Source organism: Hemitrygon akajei, chromosome 25 (genome assembly GCF_048418815.1).
Source record: "Hemitrygon akajei chromosome 25, sHemAka1.3, whole genome shotgun sequence".
NCBI lineage: Eukaryota > Metazoa > Chordata > Chondrichthyes > Myliobatiformes > Dasyatidae > Hemitrygon > Hemitrygon akajei.
In genome coordinates, this window is record NC_133148.1 from 40,072,825 (window position 1) to 40,091,439 (window position 18,615).

An 18,615-nucleotide genomic window follows, 5' to 3' on the forward strand; every position below is an offset into this window, starting at 1 on the left:
CTCCAGGCTCGACAAGAAGCTCAGAGACCTCGGCCTTCACCCTGCCTTGTGCAGCTGGATCCTGGACTTCCTGTCAGATTGCCGGCAGGTGGTAAGAGTGGGCTCCCTCACCTCTGCCCCTCTGACCCTCAACACGGGAGCCCCTCAGGGCTGTGTACTAAGTCAATAGACGATAGACAATAGGTGCAGAAGTAGACCATTCGGCCCTTCGAGCTTGCACTGCCATTTTGAGATCATGGCTGATCATCTACTATCAATACCCGGTTCCTGCCTTGTCCCCATATCCCTTGATTCCCCTATCCATAAGATACCTATTTAGCTCCTTCTTGAAAGCATCCAGAGAATTGGCCTCCATTGCCTTCCGAGGCAGTGCATTCCACACCCCCACAACTCTCTGGGAGAAGAAGTTTTTCCTTAACTTTGTCCTAAATGACCTACCCCTTATTCTTAAACCATGCCCTCTGGTACTGGACTCTCCCAGCATCTGGAACATATTTCCTGCCTCTATCTTGTCCAATCCCTTAATAATCTTATATGTTGCAATCAGATCCCCTCTCAATCTCCTTAATTCCAGCGTGTACAAGCCCAGTCTCTCTAACCTCTCTGCGTAAGACAGTCCGGACACACCAGGAATTAACCTGGTGAATCTACGCTGCACCTCCTCTACAGCTAGGATGTCCTTCCTTAACCCTGGAGACCAAAACTGTACACAATACTCCAGGTGTGGTCTCATCAGGGCCCTGTACAAATGCAAAAGGATTTCCTTGCTCTTGTACTCAATTCTCTTTGTAATAAAGGCCAACATTCCATTAGCCTTCTTCACTGCCTGCTGCACTTGCTCATTCACCGTCAGTGACTGATGAACAAGGACTCCTAGATCTCTTTGTATTTCTCCCTTACCTAACTCTACACCGTTCAGATAATAATCTGCCTTCCTGTTCTTACTCCCAAAGTGGATAACCTCACACTTATTCACATTAAACGTCATCTGCCTAGTATCTGCCCACTCACCCAGCCTATCTAAGTCACCCTGAATTCTCCTAACATCCTCATCATATGTCACACTGCCACCCAGCTTAGTATCATCAGCAAATTTGGTGATGTTATTCTCAATGCCTTCATCTAAATCGTTGACGTAAATTGTAAACAGCTGTGGTCCCAATACCGAGCCCTGTGGCACCCCACTAGTCACCATCTGCCATTCCGAGCAACGCCCATTCACCGCTACCCTTTGCTTTCTATCTGCCAACCAGTTTTCTATCCATGTCAATGTCTTCCCCCCGATGCCCTGAGCTTTGATTTTACCCACCAATCTCCTATGTGGGACCTTATCAAATGCCTTCTGAAAACCGAGGTACACTACATCCACTGGATCTCCCCCATCTAACTTCCTGGTTACATCCTCAAAAAGCTCCAACAGATTAGTCAAGCATGATTTACCCTTGGTAAATCCATGCTGGCTTGGCCCAATCCTATCACTGCTATCTAGATATGCCACTATTTCATCCTTAATAATGGACTCTAGCATCTTCCCCACCACTGATGTCAGGCTGACAGGTCGATAGTTCTCTGTTTTCTCCCTCCCTCCTTTCTTAAAAAGTGGGATAACATTAGCCATTCTCCAATCCTCGGGAACTGATCCTGAATCTAAGGAACATTGGAAAATGATTACCAATGCATCTGCAATTTCCAGGGCCACCTCCTTTAGTACCCTAGGGTGCAGACCATCTGGACCTGGGGATTTGTCAGCCTTCAGTCCCATCAGTCTACTCATCACCGTTTCCTTCCGAATGTCAATCTGTTTCATTTCCTCTGTTACCCTATGTCCTTGGCCCATCCATACATCTGGGAGTTTGCTTGTGTCTTCCTTAGTGAAAACAGATCTAAAGTACTCATTAAATTCTTCTGCCATTTCTCTGTTTCCCATAACAATTTCACCCAATTCATTCTTCAAGGGCCCAACATTGTTCTTAACTATCTTCTTTCTCTTCACATACCTAAAAAAGCTTTTGCTATCTTCCTTTATATTCCTGGATAGCTTGCGTTCATACCTCATTTTTTCTCCCCGTATTGTCTTTTTAGTTAAGTTCTGTTGTTCCTTAAAAACTTCCCAATCATCTGTCCTCCCACTCACCTTAGCTCTGTCATACTTCCTTTTTTTTTTAATGCTATGCAATCTCTGACTTCCTTTGTCAACCACTGTGGCCCCTTTCCCCCCTTTGAATCCTTCCTTCTCTGGGGGATGAACTGATTTTGCACCTTGTGCATTATTCCCAAGAATACCTGCCATTGCTGTTCCACTGTCTTTTCTGCTAGGCTATCCATCCAGTCAACTTTGGCCAGCTTTACTCCCTGTACACCCACGACTGCGTCGCCACCCACAGCTCCAATCTGCTAATTAAATTTGCTGATGATACTACATTGATTGACCATATCTCAAACAATAATGAGGCAGCCTGCAGAGAGGAAGTCATCACCCTGACACAGTGGTGTCAAGACAAAAACCGCTCTCCCAATGTCACAAAAATAAAGGACTACAGGAGGAATGGAGATGGGCTAACCCCTATTGGCATCAATGGATCTGGGGTTGAGAGGGTGAACAGCTTCAAGTTCCTCGACATCCGCATTATCGAGGACCTCACGTGGTCTGTACACACCGGCTGTGCGGTGAAAAAGGCACCTCAGACGGATGAGGAAGTTTGGTATGAGCCTCCAGATTCTAAGAACTTTCTACAGGGGCACAACTGAGAGCATCCTGACTGGCTGCATCACTGCCTGGTATGGGAACTGTACCTCCCTCGATCGCAGGACTCTGCAGAGAGTGGTGCGGACAGCCCAGTGCATCTGTAGATGTGAACTTCCCATGATTCAGGACATTTACAGAGAAAGGTGTGTAAAAAGGATCATTGGGGACCTGAGTTACTATTCTATAGATTTGCTGAGTATGCCCGCTAGAAAATGATTCTCAGGGTTGTATATGGTGACATAGATGTATTTTGATAATTGATTTTCATTATATATCATTAGCACATCAGGAGATTTTGTTATGTCACCAAAGACACGCAAATTTCTACCGTGAAGAGCATTCTAACCAGCATTCTAATGTGTGTGTTTATATACACACATATAAACACGCAAATTTCTATACATACAAACACACACAGTGTAATTCACAGTTTTCTTTTTCTCTCTGTTATGAGGTATTGCATTGTACTGCTGATCCAGCGTCAATAAATTTCCCGACACATGCCGTGGGTATGAGACCCGATTCTGAAAGTAACTTCGGAGTGCGGGGAGCTCGGCGAGACTACAATTCCCAGAGTGCGCCGGGCGCCGCGGACCGGATGTGGACGGGGACGGGGACCCCCCTGGGCCGCGAGGAGCCCGAGGCCCTGGCAACGGGTGCACGCGCCGCGGCGGCCTGTCACTCAGCGCGGGGCGACGCGCTGCGCCGGGGGGAGACTGTGCACGGGGAGAGGTGAGCCGGGCCGGGCGGGGCCGGGGCAGGGGCAGGGGCAGGGGCAGGTTAACGGAACCTCCCGGCCAAAGGGCTGGGGGGGGGGTGGTGGTGGTGGTGGTATCGGGTGGACGGGCCGAACCGCCTGTGTCTCCGCGCTCCGGGGGTTAGGCAGCGTTGCCACCCCGGCTGCCCTCACCTCTGCCCCGGGTCGAGTGCTCCGCTGCCCGTGCAGCAGTCGGACCCTCGATATGGGCCTGCAGGCCGGAGGTGGTGGGCGGCCGCGCAGGTTGACCATGAGGTCGGGACAGGTTGGCTGGAGGCTTTGGCCTTCCTGAATTAAAAGTACCCAGTACATACAGGAGATGGGGTGTTAGGTTGAAGTTGAATGATTCGGTGAACTGTTCCAGCATGTCTGACCAATCTTGTCCAGTTTTCTCGAGGCAGTGGATGCTGTCTACATAGAACAATATAGCGCAGTACAGGCCCTTCGGCCCACAATGTTGTGACGACCCTTAAATCCTACCTCCCATATAACCCCCACCATATATCTGTCTAATAGTCTCTTAAACTTCACTAGTGTATCTGCTTCCACCACTGACTCAGGCAGTGCATTCCACGCACCAACCACTCTCAGAGTGAAAAGCCTTACTCTAATATCCCCCTTGAACTTTCCACCTCTTACCTTAAAGCCATGTCCTCTTGTACTGAGCAGTGGTGCCCTGGGGAAGAGGCGCTGGCTGTCCACTCTGCCTATTCCTCTGAATATCTTGTACACCTCTATCATGTCTCCTCTCATCCTCCTTCTCCTCAAGGAGTAAAGCCCTAGCTCCCTAAGGTCTACATGGATCTCAGCGAGACATTTCACAAGGTGACACACGGCAGGCTCGTCAAGAAGGTTCAGGCGTTCAGGGCGAGGTAGGGAATTGGATGAGAGGCTGGCTTTGTGGGGGAAGCCTCTCTGACTGGAGTACCACAGGGATCTGTTGTTGTTTATCATCTATATCAGTGATCTGGATGGTAACATGGTTAACTAGGTGACATCGCGTTTCGGGGTGTAGTGGACAGTGAGGAACACTGTCGTGGCTTGCAGTGGGGTCTGGACCAGCTGGAAGATGGCAGATGGAATTTAATGCAGACAAGTGTGAGGCGTTGCACTTCGGAGGGACCAACCAGGGTAGGTTTTACACAGTGAATGGTGAGGCACTGAGGAGTGTGGCAGAACAGAGCGAATACAGGTCCATAATTCACTGAAAGTGGCATCACAGGTGGATAGGGTGGTAAAGACAGCTTTTGGCACATTGGCCTTCGTAGATCAAATTACTGAGTACAGGAGATGGAATGTTATGTTGTAGTTGTATAGGACGATGGTGAGGCCTAATTTGGAGTACTGTGTGCAGCTTTGGTCACCTACCTGCAGGAAAGATGTAAATAAGGTTGAAAGAGTGCGGAGAAAATTGACAAGGCGATCGGTAGGATGTGATTACGCTACGGACAGGATCTGCGGGCACCTCGGTGGGATCACAGGACTCTGGTTATGAGGAAAGGTAGGGTAGGCTGGAACTTTTTTTCCTGGAGTGAAGGAGGCCGAGAGGGGGTTCCCAACCTTTTTTATGCTGTGGACCCCAGGTCGGGAACCCCTGTGAGGTTTATAAAACCACGTAGGTTGTAGATAGCACAAAACACACACACACACACACACACACACACACACACACACACACACACACAAAATGCTGGAGGAGCTCAGCAGGTCAGGCAGCGACTGTGGAGGGAAATGAACAGGCAGCGTTTCAGGCCGAGACGCTGAAGGATCTCGGCCCAAAATGTCGACGGACATCTTGACCTGTTGAGTTCCTGCAGCATCTTGTGTGTGTCCAGCATCTGCAGGAACCCTTGTGGCACAGACAGGGTGGATAGTCGAGGTATTCCCCCCCTCTGTTGTAGGGAAGTCTGAAACTGGAGGGCAAAGGTTTAAGCAAGTGATTGTGGTAGTCGCTGTGCCAGGGTTGGACGTTGGCGATGTGAGGTGCTGCAAGGCCGGCTTATTGGCACACTGCGAGAGCAAGGCCTTGAGCCATGGTGTCGCCTGTCTGCAGCCGTCTGGGGGTGAGGGACTTAGACTGTGTTCCTTTCTCTTGTGACGGTGTTAACCGCTGTCTTGTATGGACAGCGGGGGAGTTGTGTCGCCTGTCCAGGGGAGAGGCGTTGGAGCCAGTGCTGCCCCCCCCCCCCCCCCCCCCCCCCAGTGTTTGCTCAGCAGAAGGGAAGCTGCACTGTGTTTGCGGACTCCGGGACTTGGACTGTATTATTTTCTGTTGCTCAGTATGCTTACTGCCTTTGTGCGCGTGCCTTGTGCTGTGTGTGACTGTTGGTACTGCGTTTTGCACTTTGGCCCTGGACTAACGCTGTCCCATTTGGCTGCGTTCATGAATGACAATTAAACTTGAGGTTGAAGATCAGAGGGGAAGGATTTAAACTGGGCACGAGGGGTAGCTTTTTCCACACAGAGGGTGGTGGCCAATTTGACTGGACTGCCAGAGGAAGGGGTAGAGGGTGGGTACAGTTACAATGTTTAAAAGTCATTTAGAAAATTGATGTGGATAGGAAATCCTAGGAGGATACGGGAGAGAAACATTTTGGTCAGGATGGTCCAGTTGGGCCAAAGGGCCTGTTTCCATGCTATGAACATTGTCTGTCACCTGTGGGTGGCAGGGCCATTGGAGGAGCTGCAGGCTTCACTCCTCACCCCAGATGCTGTCCGTGCGGAGTTTGCACGTTCCCCCCTTGACCGTGTGGTTTCCAGTGGATTCTCCGCTTTTTCTTGCAAGTCCCAGGGTTAATTAACTGTTGTAAATTGTCCCTGGGTGAAGCGTAGAATCTGGGGATGGGATTGATCAGAGTGTGATGTGAGAGGAATTGTAAATCTGGAATTAATGAGCTGTACTGATCCTGATCTAACCCTAGCCTAATCACTGGGCAATTTATATTGACCATTTAACCTACCGAGCAGTACATCTTTTATTTCATGTCAGTAACTTCCTCTCGGTTTTCACTACTGTCAGCCATGCAAGTCCCGGGTGGAGACTCAGGAATACCGTCGCACTCAGATGTAGAAGGATTCTTCATTGCTGTTTCTGTAACAATTTTGTTTGACCAGTCGGGTTTGTTGGCCCTGAGCTGAACCCCTGAACCTGGAGGACCAGTGGACACTCTTAGCCTGGCCTCTCCCCTTTGACCTGTTTGTCATGGGCGACCCGACCAAGAGCCAAAGCATAAAACCCTGACTCCAGCCAGCCTAGCTCTGTGGGTCACTGAGGCACACAAACCTCAAACAAAACCCTACGACAAGGTTGTGGTCGCCTTGGAGGAGATCTGCAACTGGGGCTGCTTATTTTGGTGAATTTTGACCAGAAGAGAAAATAAATCTGGGTGCTGGAGATCTGAAATAAACAACAGAAGGTCCGAGAAGCACCCAGCAGGTTTGAAGTCCTGTGAGCACGGAGAAGCAGAATCAATGTTTCAAGGTTCAGATTTATCTTTGCGGTGCACATTGAAACAAAGTGAACTGAATCGTTTGTTTCTTCCATCCACGATATTTACTCTGTTTCACTTTGCACCCCTCTTATCTGACCTGCTGGGCACTCAGCATTTTTAAAAAAAAAAAGATTTGCTTTATCGCGTCCATCGAAACACACAGAGAAATGAGTCATTTATGTCAACGACCCACACAATCTGAGAAGGTGCTGGGGGGGGGCAGCCTGCGACCATCACCAGGCTTCCAGCACAACTCACTAACATTAACCGGCAGGTCTTTGGACTGTGGGAGGACACTGGAGCTCCCGGAGGAAACCCACGCGGTCACGGGGAGAACGTACAAGGTCCTGACAGACTGCGGCGGTTTATTCTGTTGTCTTCCCCCTTCCTTTCCAGTTCTGACGAAGTTCAAAGTACGTTTACTAGTTCAAGGAATGGTTGGGTCCTGAAACATTGATGGGTTGTTCAGTCCCACAAATGCTGCCGGACTGGCTGAGACCCTCCAGCAGAAATAAAGCCTAACGGTTGGCCCTGCAGATTGTTATGCTTACTGCTATGTCATCGTGCGGCCCTAACTGTTTGTTAATGTCGTAAATATGGGTGAGTTAGGAACCTTTTGAAGTCACCAGGGCCCGGGGATGTTGGGATCCTGTTGAAGACAGTAGGGGCCTGGGGATGGGATCCTATTGAAGACAGTAGGGGCCTGGGGATGTTGGGATCCTATTGAAGACCCCAGGGGCCTGGGAATGTTGGGATCCTATTGAAGACAGTAGGGGCCTGGGGATGTTGGGATCCTGTTGAAGACAGTAGGGGCCTGGGGATGTTGGGATCCTATTGAAGACCCCAGGGGCCTGGGGATGTTGGGATCCTATTGAAGACAGTAGGGGCTTGGGGATGTTGCGATCTTATTGAAGACCCCAGGGGCCTGGGGATGTTGGGATCTTATTGAAGACAGTAGGGGCCTGGGAATGTTGGGATATGCAGGTACACCGATAAAGCTGAGTGCCAGTATAGCATAGTGGTTAGTGCAAGGGGCATTGGAGTTTGGAAGTTCAATTCCAGCATCCTCCGTAGGGAGTTTGTGTGCTCTCCCGGTGACCACATGGGTTTCCTCCCACAGTCCAAAGATGTACCCGTGCTCGGTTAATTGGTCGTTGTAAATTTTCCCATGGGTAGGCTAGGATTAAATCGGTGGGTTGCTGAGCCGTGTGGCTCGTCGGGCCGGAAGGGCCTGTATCTCGATAAATAGAACTCTGCTCACTATTAGCGGCGTTGTGGTTTAGGTGAAGGGCATTTTGGAGTTTGGCAGTTCAATTCTCGCTTCCTCTGTAAGTGCCTGTACGTCCTCTCCGTGACGGCGTACGTCCTCTCCGTGACGGCGTATGTTTGCTCCGGGTGCTCTGGTTTCCTCCCACAGTCTAAAGACATACTGGCTGGAGGTTAATTGCTCATTGTGAATTGCCCTGTGACTGGGCTGGGTTTAAATACTGGGTTGCTGGATGGTGCATTTCATTGGAAGGGCCTGTTCTGCACTGTTATCTCTAAATAAATTACAAATCTTTCTTATTTTCCCTCTCAAACCCATCCTCCTACCAGTAACCTTTGACACTTTTGTTGGGCTGAAGGGCCTGTCTAGATCTGTAGAGTTGCATTAAGGGTTAATTTACAGAAGCCAATTAACCTTCTCAACCTATTACTGGGATCAGAATCAGAGTCACCACATAGAACGTAGGAGTAGGCCATTTGGCCCACAGTGTTGTGCTGGACCAGATAAAAAACCATGGAAAAACCCCCAAACACTAATCCCTCCTACCTACCTACACCATGTCTGTATCCCTCCAGATTCTTTACATCCATGTTCCTAGCCCAATGTCCCGTAAAACCCTCTGTTGTATTTGCCTGTACCACCATACCAGGCATCCACCACTCTCTGAGTAAAGAATTACCTCTCATATTCCCCTAGAAAATACCCCTTCTCACCTTCAATTTCTGCCGAGGTCCCATTTTCAGACGTAGTAGTTGCTCCAGGAAATAGTGGACGCGGATTAGAGTGGAGTACGTGGGGGTGGGCGACACTAGGAGGGAAGGAGTCGTGGGATGAAACCAGAGTGGGAGGGGAGTGGGGTGATGCTGGGTAGTGTAGAGGGAGGAATAAGGTGAGGGGTGGCTGGAGAAAGGGAGGGTTTGAGGGGTGGGAGTTGTGGAGGGAGGAATAGGGTGAAGGGTGGCTGGAGTAGGGGAGGGTTTGAGGGGTGGGAGTTGTGGAGGGAGGAATAGGGTGAGGGGTGGCTGGAGTAGGGGAGGGTTTGAGGGGTGGGAGTTGGAGTATTGAGGGAGTGGTGGTAGTGTGGGAGGAGTGTTTGAGGTTGATGGAGTAGGAGCTGTACAAGGAAGGGTTGGAGGAGTGACCGGCCCTCTCCTCCGGCCAGGAGCAGACCACCCACCCCCTCACTAACTCCGGTCCTCCGCTCTGTTGCAGGGGATGAGCAGCCACAGCGAGCACGTCCTCCAGCAGCTCTGCTCACAACTCGAATACGGCTTCCTGTGTGACTGCTCCATCGCGGTGGGCGACGTGCGGTTCCGGGCTCACCGGGTGGTGCTGGCCGCCTGCAGCTCGTACTTCCACAAGCTCTTCGTCAACCAGCCGGCGGAGTCATCGCTGGTGGCCCTCAGCCCGCAGGCCGTCAGCCCCGACCACTTCGACCTGATCCTGCAGCTGATGTACACCGGCCGCCTGGAGTCACCGCCGGCCGACCCCGAGCGCTTCCATGCCTCCCTCAGGTTCCTGAAGCTCTACAACGCTGGCCGTTTCTTGCCGCCGGGGGATCGGAATGCCGACGAGGCCTCGCTCCTGGCCTCGGCCAAGCCGCTGGTCTTCGGTGTGCAGCTATACCCGGAGCGGGCAGCCAGCGAGAGCCTGGGGCCTGCCAGCGAGAGCCTGGGGCCTACCAACGAGAGCCTGGGGCCTACCAATGAGAGCCTGGAGCCTGTCAGCGTGAGTCTGGGGACAACCACATGCTCCCAGGTCTCGGTGGCGGTCAAGGCCGAAAACCCTGAAGACCCACAGGTCAGCCTGGGATCTGTGGAGGAGGAAGAGCCGCACGCTGACAGGGAACCCCCGCGGCCACAGGCCGAGTGCCCTTTTTTCTGCCCGCTCTGCGGCCTGGCCTTCGAGCGGGCCCAGAGGCTGCAGGACCATCTCAGCAGCTGCTGCAGCGGCCCGTTTCAGCACGAGCCCGCTATCAAGCGGGAGGAGGAGGAGGCCGAGAGGTCCAGCCTGGATGGCAGGCCCCGTGAGGGAGGGCACGCGGAGGCTGAGGAGGGAGGCTGCAGGCCCTGGGCCCCCGAGGGTGAGGACTACGAACTGGAGGAAGGTGAGGTGCGCTTCCCTGGTGATGATGACCTGGTCCTGGAGAATGCCACCGACGACTCCTTCAGTAGCACTGAGAGCAGCCTGGAGGGTGATGGCGAGGGCTCAGGCCGGTCAGAACCAAGCGAGGAAGAAGCAGGGGGTGGCGGGCCAAGCGAGGCCTCTCTCTCGCCCCTGGGGCTCGGCCGCAGCCCCTGTCAAGCGGCCCGGCGCAGGGGCAAGGCCTGGTCCTGTCAGGCCTGCGAGGGGTGCTGCCTGGCAGAGGAGCGGAGCTGGAGTCGGGAGTGTAAGAAGAAGCGGCTCAAGAGGAGGAGCAAGGAAGGCGAGGCCCCAGCTCCTGCTCCTTCCACCCTGGTGCAGGAGGCCGAGAGGCCGCAGCCGGCGGCCAAGCTGGTGCCGGGCCCCGGGGAGCTGGCGGCGGCTCACGGCCTGAGCGAGCGGCTGGCCTGCCCGGCCTACACGCGGGCCTTCCCCTGGGAGCTGCGGTTGCAGCTGGCCGGCCGCGCGGAGGGTGGGGTGGGGGGAGCCCGCTTCGCCTGCACCGTATGTGGGTACCGCAGCCGGCGCAAGCACGCGCACCTGCGGCACCTGGCCTCCCACCTCTCGCCGGGCCAGGCCGTCTGCCAGGTCTGCTTCGAGATCGTGGGCAGCAAGGGTGACCTGCAGCAGCACCTGGAGAGCCACCTGTACTCGTGCGGCGTCTGCGGCCAGAAGTTCCGGCTCAAGAAGGACATGGTTGCCCACGCCAACAGCTGCTGGTCCAGGAAGCTACATGGAAGGGCGGGCAGGTTTGGTGCCAAGAGCAAGAATTGATGCCAAAAGGGGTTTGCCAAGGACACTGCCTTTGGGTAGGGGCCCCACAAGGGACTATGAGACCTGGAGCGCAGGCGAAACTTCCAGAAAGATTCAGCGGGTCGGGCAGCATCCTCGGAGAGAAATGGACGTGCAACGTTTGGGTCAAGGCCCTTCATCTGGACTTTAGGGGCTTTGCCCGTTGAGCAGCATCCGTGGAAGGAAATGGGACGGTGACGTGCTGAGTCAAGAACTTAGTAGGTTGAGTAGGTGGCTGACTGACATTCAGAAAGGTAAAGGGGCAGTGGCCTTTTTAAGATTCAAGTCAAGGCACCTGGGCTTCGAAGGTGGCTGTGAGCTGCCTGTTCCGGTGGTTAATTACAACGGTATAACTTGCTAGGCCGTTCAGAGCAGAACATTCTGCTGCGTGTCTGGGTAGACCAGGTGGGGATGGATATTAGCCAACTACGAGGGTCTTTGGGACAGTCAGTCCACTGCGGTTTTTGTGGATAACATTAGACTTCCAAATGCCACATTTCAAATTCATCACCATCTGACGTGGTGGGAGTAACCCAGTTTTGGATTTTGAGATTATTAAACCCTTTATGAATTTGCTGCCCCTCATGCCACTGGCATTTAGGGACTGCAGTGAGGGCCCTAGAGGACCTTGGCACTCAGATCTAGGATTCTTTTTTTTAATACTACACTTGATCTTAGTCAAAGAAGCGATAGATCTAGGATTTTTCATTGCTGTTTCCGTAACGATTTTGTTTTACCAGTCAGGGTTGTTAGCCCTGAGCTGAATCCCCCAAACCTGGAGGACCAGTGGACACTCTTGTTTGGCAAGGGTGACCCTACCAAGAGCCAAAGCGTAAAGCCCTGACTGGCCAACGTAGCTCCCTGGGTCATTGAGGCACGCAAATCTCTCAACTCAGTGACGAGGCACCACAACCTTTGCCTTGTCCAAAGTCCTGATTCATTCTTGAACCTGAAACGTTGACCGTTCTTTTGCCTCCTCAGATGCTGCTTGACTCCACGAAGCCCTCCAGCAGTTGTGTGTGTGTGTGTGGTGTCTTGTGCTAACTGGACTGATGCTCCCCGTGCAGTGAGACTCCTGATTATTGGGAAATGCTTTCGGTGTCTAGCTCAGTCTTAGTTGGGAGAGTGAGTGCAGTGTTTCCGGCCGGAGTCTGGACTGAGGGCAGAGTGTGGGGTCAGCCTGGAACATGGCCGGGCTTGCTGATAGTAGCTGTATGTTCCAGCTTGTTGAGAAAATCTGCAAGCTTAGCGGGACCCCTTTCCCGTGCTCCGTTTAAACTGGCTGGCTTCACTGGAAGAGTTATTATGTTACTGTGTGAAATGTAGAACTGAAACTGTTCAGAGGAAAAGGCAATGTTCAGGAAAAGCTTCTGCTCTGGTTCCTTGAGGGAGCAGGATTATCAAGAGCTTTATTGTCCGTGAGTGGTACATGATTTGGAAGTGCCATGCGTTTTTAAAACAGAATTCCTTAACCCTAAGCTCGACCTGCCAGCCTGAGAGGATATAAATGCCACAGCCCCCTGTTTGAAGGAAGGAGGAGTTTTCCAGAGGAGTCTGGTTAGTGTCCATTCCTTGACCAGGTACTAACGAGGACGTGATCTGGTTGTTGTTACATTGATGTTTCTAGGTTCACGTTGGCCCCATTGCTTCTTGCCCATCATCACCAGTCAGGTCACACCTCCCTGGAGATGAGACTGCCCACATTGGGCCAGCGAGCACACATCTCCCTTGAGTCAGCGCTGAGGGAACACACCTGGGTCGGTACACTTTCCTGGTGAACATTGACGAATCTCAGCACTGCCAGTGTTAAGTATTATAATTGCCTTTGGACACAGAACTTTGAAGAGTACGGCACAGGCCATTCGGCCCACAATGTTGTGCTGAACCAGCTGAAAAGCAAATCAGAAACACCCAAACACTAATCCCTCCTACTATCCAAAAATCTCTTAAAAGCCTCTAATGTATTTGCCTCTACCACTATACCAGGCATCCACCACTCTGAGTAAAAAACTTATCCCCCCCCCGCCCCCCCCCCCCCCCATTGCATGGCCTCTGGTATTACACATTTCAACCCTGGGAAACAGAAACTCTCTCTCCACTCTATCTATGGCTCTCATAATCGTGTAAACCTCTATCAGATCTCCCCTCAGCCTCTGCCGCTCCAGAGAAAACAACCCAAGTTCATCCAGCCTCCCATGATAGCACACACCCTCTAAACCAGGCAGCATCCTGGTAAACCTCTTCTGCTCCCTTCCAATATTGGGGCGACAGGAGGCCTTGTGAGGACTCCCTCTGAAGGATGAATTAAAAGCTAGTGGTCAAACCAGGTCTCCCTCCCACCTCCTCTGGGTCAGTTAGATGCTAGACTTTGTTTCTGGTTCGTTAGGAAGGTAGTGGCAAGCAGTCACAGATGGCAGGGCAGGGCAGCTGGTCGTGATGCTGCCCCGTGGCCCCCCGGAGAACCGGATTCAGTCCGTTCCTCCCCTGCACAGACCTTCCAACCTTCTCCCTGTGCCCGGATTTCCCAGGTTCCCTGGATTCCTCCCACGTCCCATCGAAGAACTGGTGAGCTGAATGATTGCCGTAAATTGCCCCTCAGTGCAGGTGGGGGTAGAAGGGGATCAGAGGGTGTGTGCAAGAGGGAAACGAGGGGGCTGGAAATGCTCCCCTGGGTGCCAATATGTTAGGGAACCCTTGCCCGAGCTGGGGCAGGTCAGGACTCCCCCAGTACTATTTAATTGTTACTTGATCTTATGGGCTGATGGTTCAAAACAAAGAGCAGTTCTACATTGCACTGACTGAAAAGTTTTTTTCTCTAATTAAAAAGTTTGTTGATAAACCAAGCTTTGTAAATAAATTATTAATTGGAGTGTCTTTGAGTTTATCTGATTAAAATATTGACCAATATACCCTTTGTCTTTTTATTAACTTTCCATCTGCCGATCACTAATTACTATGTACACATAGCAATTATGTGTATACTACTATGTATACATAGCAGTTATGTGTATACTACTATGTATACATAGCAATTATAGTCGAAATGACAATAAAAGTGACGACTAATGCAAAGATCTAACACAACTGCAGTTATGTGGTGTTCATCTCAGTGGATAATGAAGCTTCCTTCTCCCTCTGGCACGCAGTGACCCATTTCCCCTGTTGCAATCAGTTGTTTTATATGTATCAATAATATATTAGTTGAATTAATTTATTTTTTTAAGCAATTGCAGTTCACTAACTTTTTATAACGTGTTTATTTTTACAATACAGTATGTGTTATTTGTCCCCACCTACTGGCAGAAAAGCGCACAGCAGCCACATAACGGTTCTCATGGTTAAGTGCTAGCACGTGACACAACTGTATGTCTTTTAATTGGCCCTTGTTATTCTCAGGAATTCGCATTATCTCAAGTATAAAAGTGCCAGTCTCCGTAAAGTTTGCAGTCTTTGTCTTGATTTCTCGTTTCCTTTGTTTGAACTTCAAAGCCACATGCTTTCACTCCGAAAGGAACCTAGGGGTGGAAAAATCACCAGGGCCCACGCCCCCTTAGATGTTCAGTAACCTGCTTCCATCACTCCCGATCCTCACAAGTGTTTGTATCCGATTGATCAGAACCCCACTTTAGACAGACATATTTTATTTATCCCGAGGGAAACTGGGTTTCGTTACAATTGCACCAACCAAGAATAGTGTAGAAATATAGCAATATAAAACCAATAATAATTAAAAAATAATAACTAAATAATGCCAAGTGGAAATTAGTCCAGGACCAGCCTATTGGCTCAGGGTGTCTGACACTCCGAGGGAGGAGTTGTAAAGTTTGATGGCCACAGGTAGGAATGACTTCCTATGATGCTCAGTGTTACATCTCGGTGGAATGAGTCTCTGGCTGAATGTACTCCTGTGCCTAACCAGTACATTATGGAGTGGATGGGAGTCATTGTTCAAGATGGCATGCAACTTAGACAGCATCCTCTTTTCAGACACCACCGTCAGAGAGTCCAGTTCCACCCCCACAACATCACTGGCCTTACGAATGAGTTTGTTGATTCTGTTAGTGTCTGCTACCCTCAGCCTGCTGCCCCAGCACACAGCAGCAAACATGATAGCACTGGCCACCACAGACTGGTAGAACATCCTCAGCATCGTCCGGCAGATGTTAAAGAACCTCAGTCTCCTCAGGAAATAGAGATAGCTTTGACCCTTCTTGCAGACAGCCTCAGTGTTCTTTGACCAGTCCAGTTTATTGTCAATTCGAATCCCCAGGTATTTGAAATCCTCCACCATGTCCACACTGACCCCTTGTAGGTACTTTCTCCCAGAACTCCCGACCACCTCCACGGGTGCTAAGTGTATTGTCAGCTTCGGTGATCTCTCCCCAGATGTTAATCAGATTCCGACTCATCGCTCACATTGAAACATACAGAGAAACGCATCATTTGTGTTAAGTCAACACAACCGAGGGGCAGCCACAAGGTGTCAATTCAGCAAGCACACAGAACACACCAATCAGCACATCAAGCCTGTTTCCCCCATCTAGTAGTCACGGCCTTCTGGCACTCTGGTGACTTGTAGACTCCATCCGACTGGCACTGGCTTCTGAACCTCCAGTGGCTTACCACAGACAGACCTCTGGCTTCCCCGGTGGCCTTCGAACTCCTATATTGTTCGCCTGTTAACTACTTGTAGGATGCAAGGCAAGCACTTGGGGTCCACCTTTAAATCTGAGAATGCCGTCCCTTTAGAACTGTGAGGAGGAGGGTGGTGAATCTGTGGAATTCATTGCCACAGACAGCTGCGGAGATCAAGTTATTGGGTATATTTCAACTGGAGGTTGATAGCTGCTTAATTAATAAGGGTGTCAAAGGTTACAGGGAGAATGGAGTTGAGGGAGATGATAGATCAGTGGACCAGATTTGATGGGCTGAATGGCCTAATTCTGTTTCTACGCACCTGCCAACGTACCTCTGTTCCAAATGTCGAAGTTTACAGGGAGAAGGCAGAATGGAGTTGTGAGGGAAAATAAATCAGCCATGATGGAATGGTAGAGCAGATTCGATGGGCCAAATGGCCTAATTCTGTTCCTATAACTTAGGGTTTTGAACATTTGCTGCAGTAGTTCTTACAGAGTATGGAGTATTTTGTCCCATCTCAGGACCAGGGCAGCATTTTAAGATGACGGGTAACTCCATTTAGATGCGCTACAGAGTGGTGTAGTGGCATCCACACCGGACTTTGAGGCAAATAGTCCTGGGTTCAAATCCCGCTGGTTCCTTGCACAGTACTGTACTTGTCAATGTGGAGCGGAGAGTGAGTTTGTAGATCTGGCGGGAGCGAAGGATGTTGGGAGTGGTGAGGGTGGAATGCCTCAGGAGCGCTGTGGGACTGGGGTGGGGGTGGTGGCACGGGTGCAGACACACTCATCCCTGAGACACCAGGCAAGGTCATTTGATGCCAAACAGTTGGCTTATGATCATTTATACAATGTCTCTCTGGTGCTTCTCACTCCCTCTATTCCCAACCATGATTCCCCTGTCCCTGCTCCCTTCCCAATCAGTCCACAATAGAGGCCCAGATCAGAATCAGGTTTATCATCACTCACGTTATGAATTTTTTTTTGTGTCACAGTACTGTGCAAAAGTCTTAGGCACCTTAGCACGTGCATTCTTTCTGTATCTCTCTCTTTTATAATATATGTAAATATAGGAGCAGAATTAGGCCATTTAGCCCATCGAGTCTGCTCTGCCATTTCAACATAACTGATCTATTTTCCCTCTCGGCCCCAATTTCTGCCTTCATCCCATATCCCTTCATGCCCTGACTAATCAAGAGTCTATCAGCCTCTGCTTTAAATATCCCGAATGTCTTGGCCTCCACAGCTGCCTGTGGCAATGAATGTCACAGATTCTCCATTCTCTGGCTAAATTATTACATGCCTACAACTTTTGCACAGTACTGTATGTCAGTGACAAAAAAAACTTGCCTTTATTTCTGTTTAGCATTTATCCTCCTCCCGTCAGTGCTGCCATTCAGTGTTGGATTGTTGGAACGACAGGCTGGAGTGTTGGGCAGTGTCACTCAGGGTATCAGCCCATATTATGTGTTTTTTTTGCGTGAGTTTATCTTTTGCTCGCAATTTCGAGTGTGCTGTGTACGTTTTGCACCCTGTGTGTCCATGCATGTTTGAAGGATAATTAAATTTGAATTGATTTTATCAGCCCACTCATTGATTTGGACGAAACGGGTGAGTCCCCGGCAGTGAGTGAACTCAGACCACGAGGCATAGGATCAGGCCATTCAACCCATCGAGCCTGCTCCTCCATTCCGTCATGGCCGATTCATTTTCCCTCCTAAAGCCATTCTCCTGCCGTCTCCCCTTAACCTTTGATGCCCTGACTAATCAAGAACCTGTCAACCTCCACTCTAAATATCCTCCAAAGGCCCCCCCCACCCCGTAGCAATTAATTCCACAGATTCACGACCCTCTGGCTTAAGAAATTCCTCATCCCTCTTTGAAAGGGATGTTGTATTCTGAGGCTGTGCTCTCTGAGCCCAGACTGTCCCACTGTAGGAAACGTCGTAAGCTTCTAATCTTTTTTAGTTGTGGCTGGCTTTCTCTGGACTAGGAGAGCAGGTGTTGACAGGTTTCCCCAAGGAATTCTGGCCACTGTGGATAACATTACAGTACGTTTCTACTAACATTATTTTAAAGCTGTCAAAATGGAGGCCTCAGCAGGAATGCCCCAAAGCGGGCCCTGATGCAGCATAAAGCTCCCTCCACACGTTTGCAGTGAAAGAGTCGTAGAGAAACAAGCCCATGCTGAAATCATTAATCCCGTTGACCTGCCTGGGACCGCAGCCCTCCGTACCCCTACCATCCAGTCAAAGGCCCTCACGGCAGGGCTAGGTAATAAGTATGTTAAAAGTTCCTGTGCCACCGCAGGTTAAACAAAGAGTCGGGTGGCACATCTATCGCAGGTCCGACAGTAGGAAGACAGAGCTTAGAAAATGCTGTTCAGTGTAATGGAATGTGATCTGAGCCGGCCGAGAGGGCCGAGAAGGGAAAAACAGAACCGCTGGAGCTCATCATCTGCAAACATTAAACAGGAGTAAAGATTTGAACAGTTTGGGGAAAGGAGTGATGCCAAGAGATTTGTTTCATTTGTTGCTGGACAAATGAACAGGACGTTTTATTTATCGAGGTACAGCCGGGAACAGGCCCTTCTGGCCCTTTGAGTCGTGCTGCCCAGCAACCCCTGGTTTAACCCCCAACCTACTCACAGGACAATTTACAATCTACCATCTAGAAACACGTCACAGGCAGCAGCGGGAATTGAACCTGGGATGTTGGTACTGTAAAGTGTTGTGCTAACCACTACGCCACTGTGGCTCTCCAAATCGTGTGCAAGAGTCTGA

The 18,615-nt window shown here is 50.6% G+C and overlaps 1 protein-coding gene across 1 annotated transcript; it reads left to right on the top strand.

The window, feature by feature from the left end:
* The first annotated feature begins 3,354 nt into the window (after positions 1 to 3,354).
* Positions 3,355 to 14,102, top strand: LOC140716544 (uncharacterized). The gene is made up of 2 exons (XM_073029357.1): positions 3,355 to 3,478; positions 9,474 to 14,102. The coding sequence occupies exon 2, from the start codon at positions 9,477 to 9,479 to the stop codon at positions 11,175 to 11,177; it is 1,701 nt and encodes a 566-aa protein (XP_072885458.1). The 5' UTR covers positions 3,355 to 3,478; positions 9,474 to 9,476; the 3' UTR covers positions 11,178 to 14,102.
* The last annotated feature ends 4,513 nt before the right edge of the window (positions 14,103 to 18,615 follow it).

What these genes read in the sequence shown, in the direction of transcription:
- LOC140716544 (XM_073029357.1), top strand. Translation starts at nt 9,477, where the DNA reads ATGAGCAGCCACAGCGAGCACGTCCTCCAGCAGCTCTGCTCACAACTC.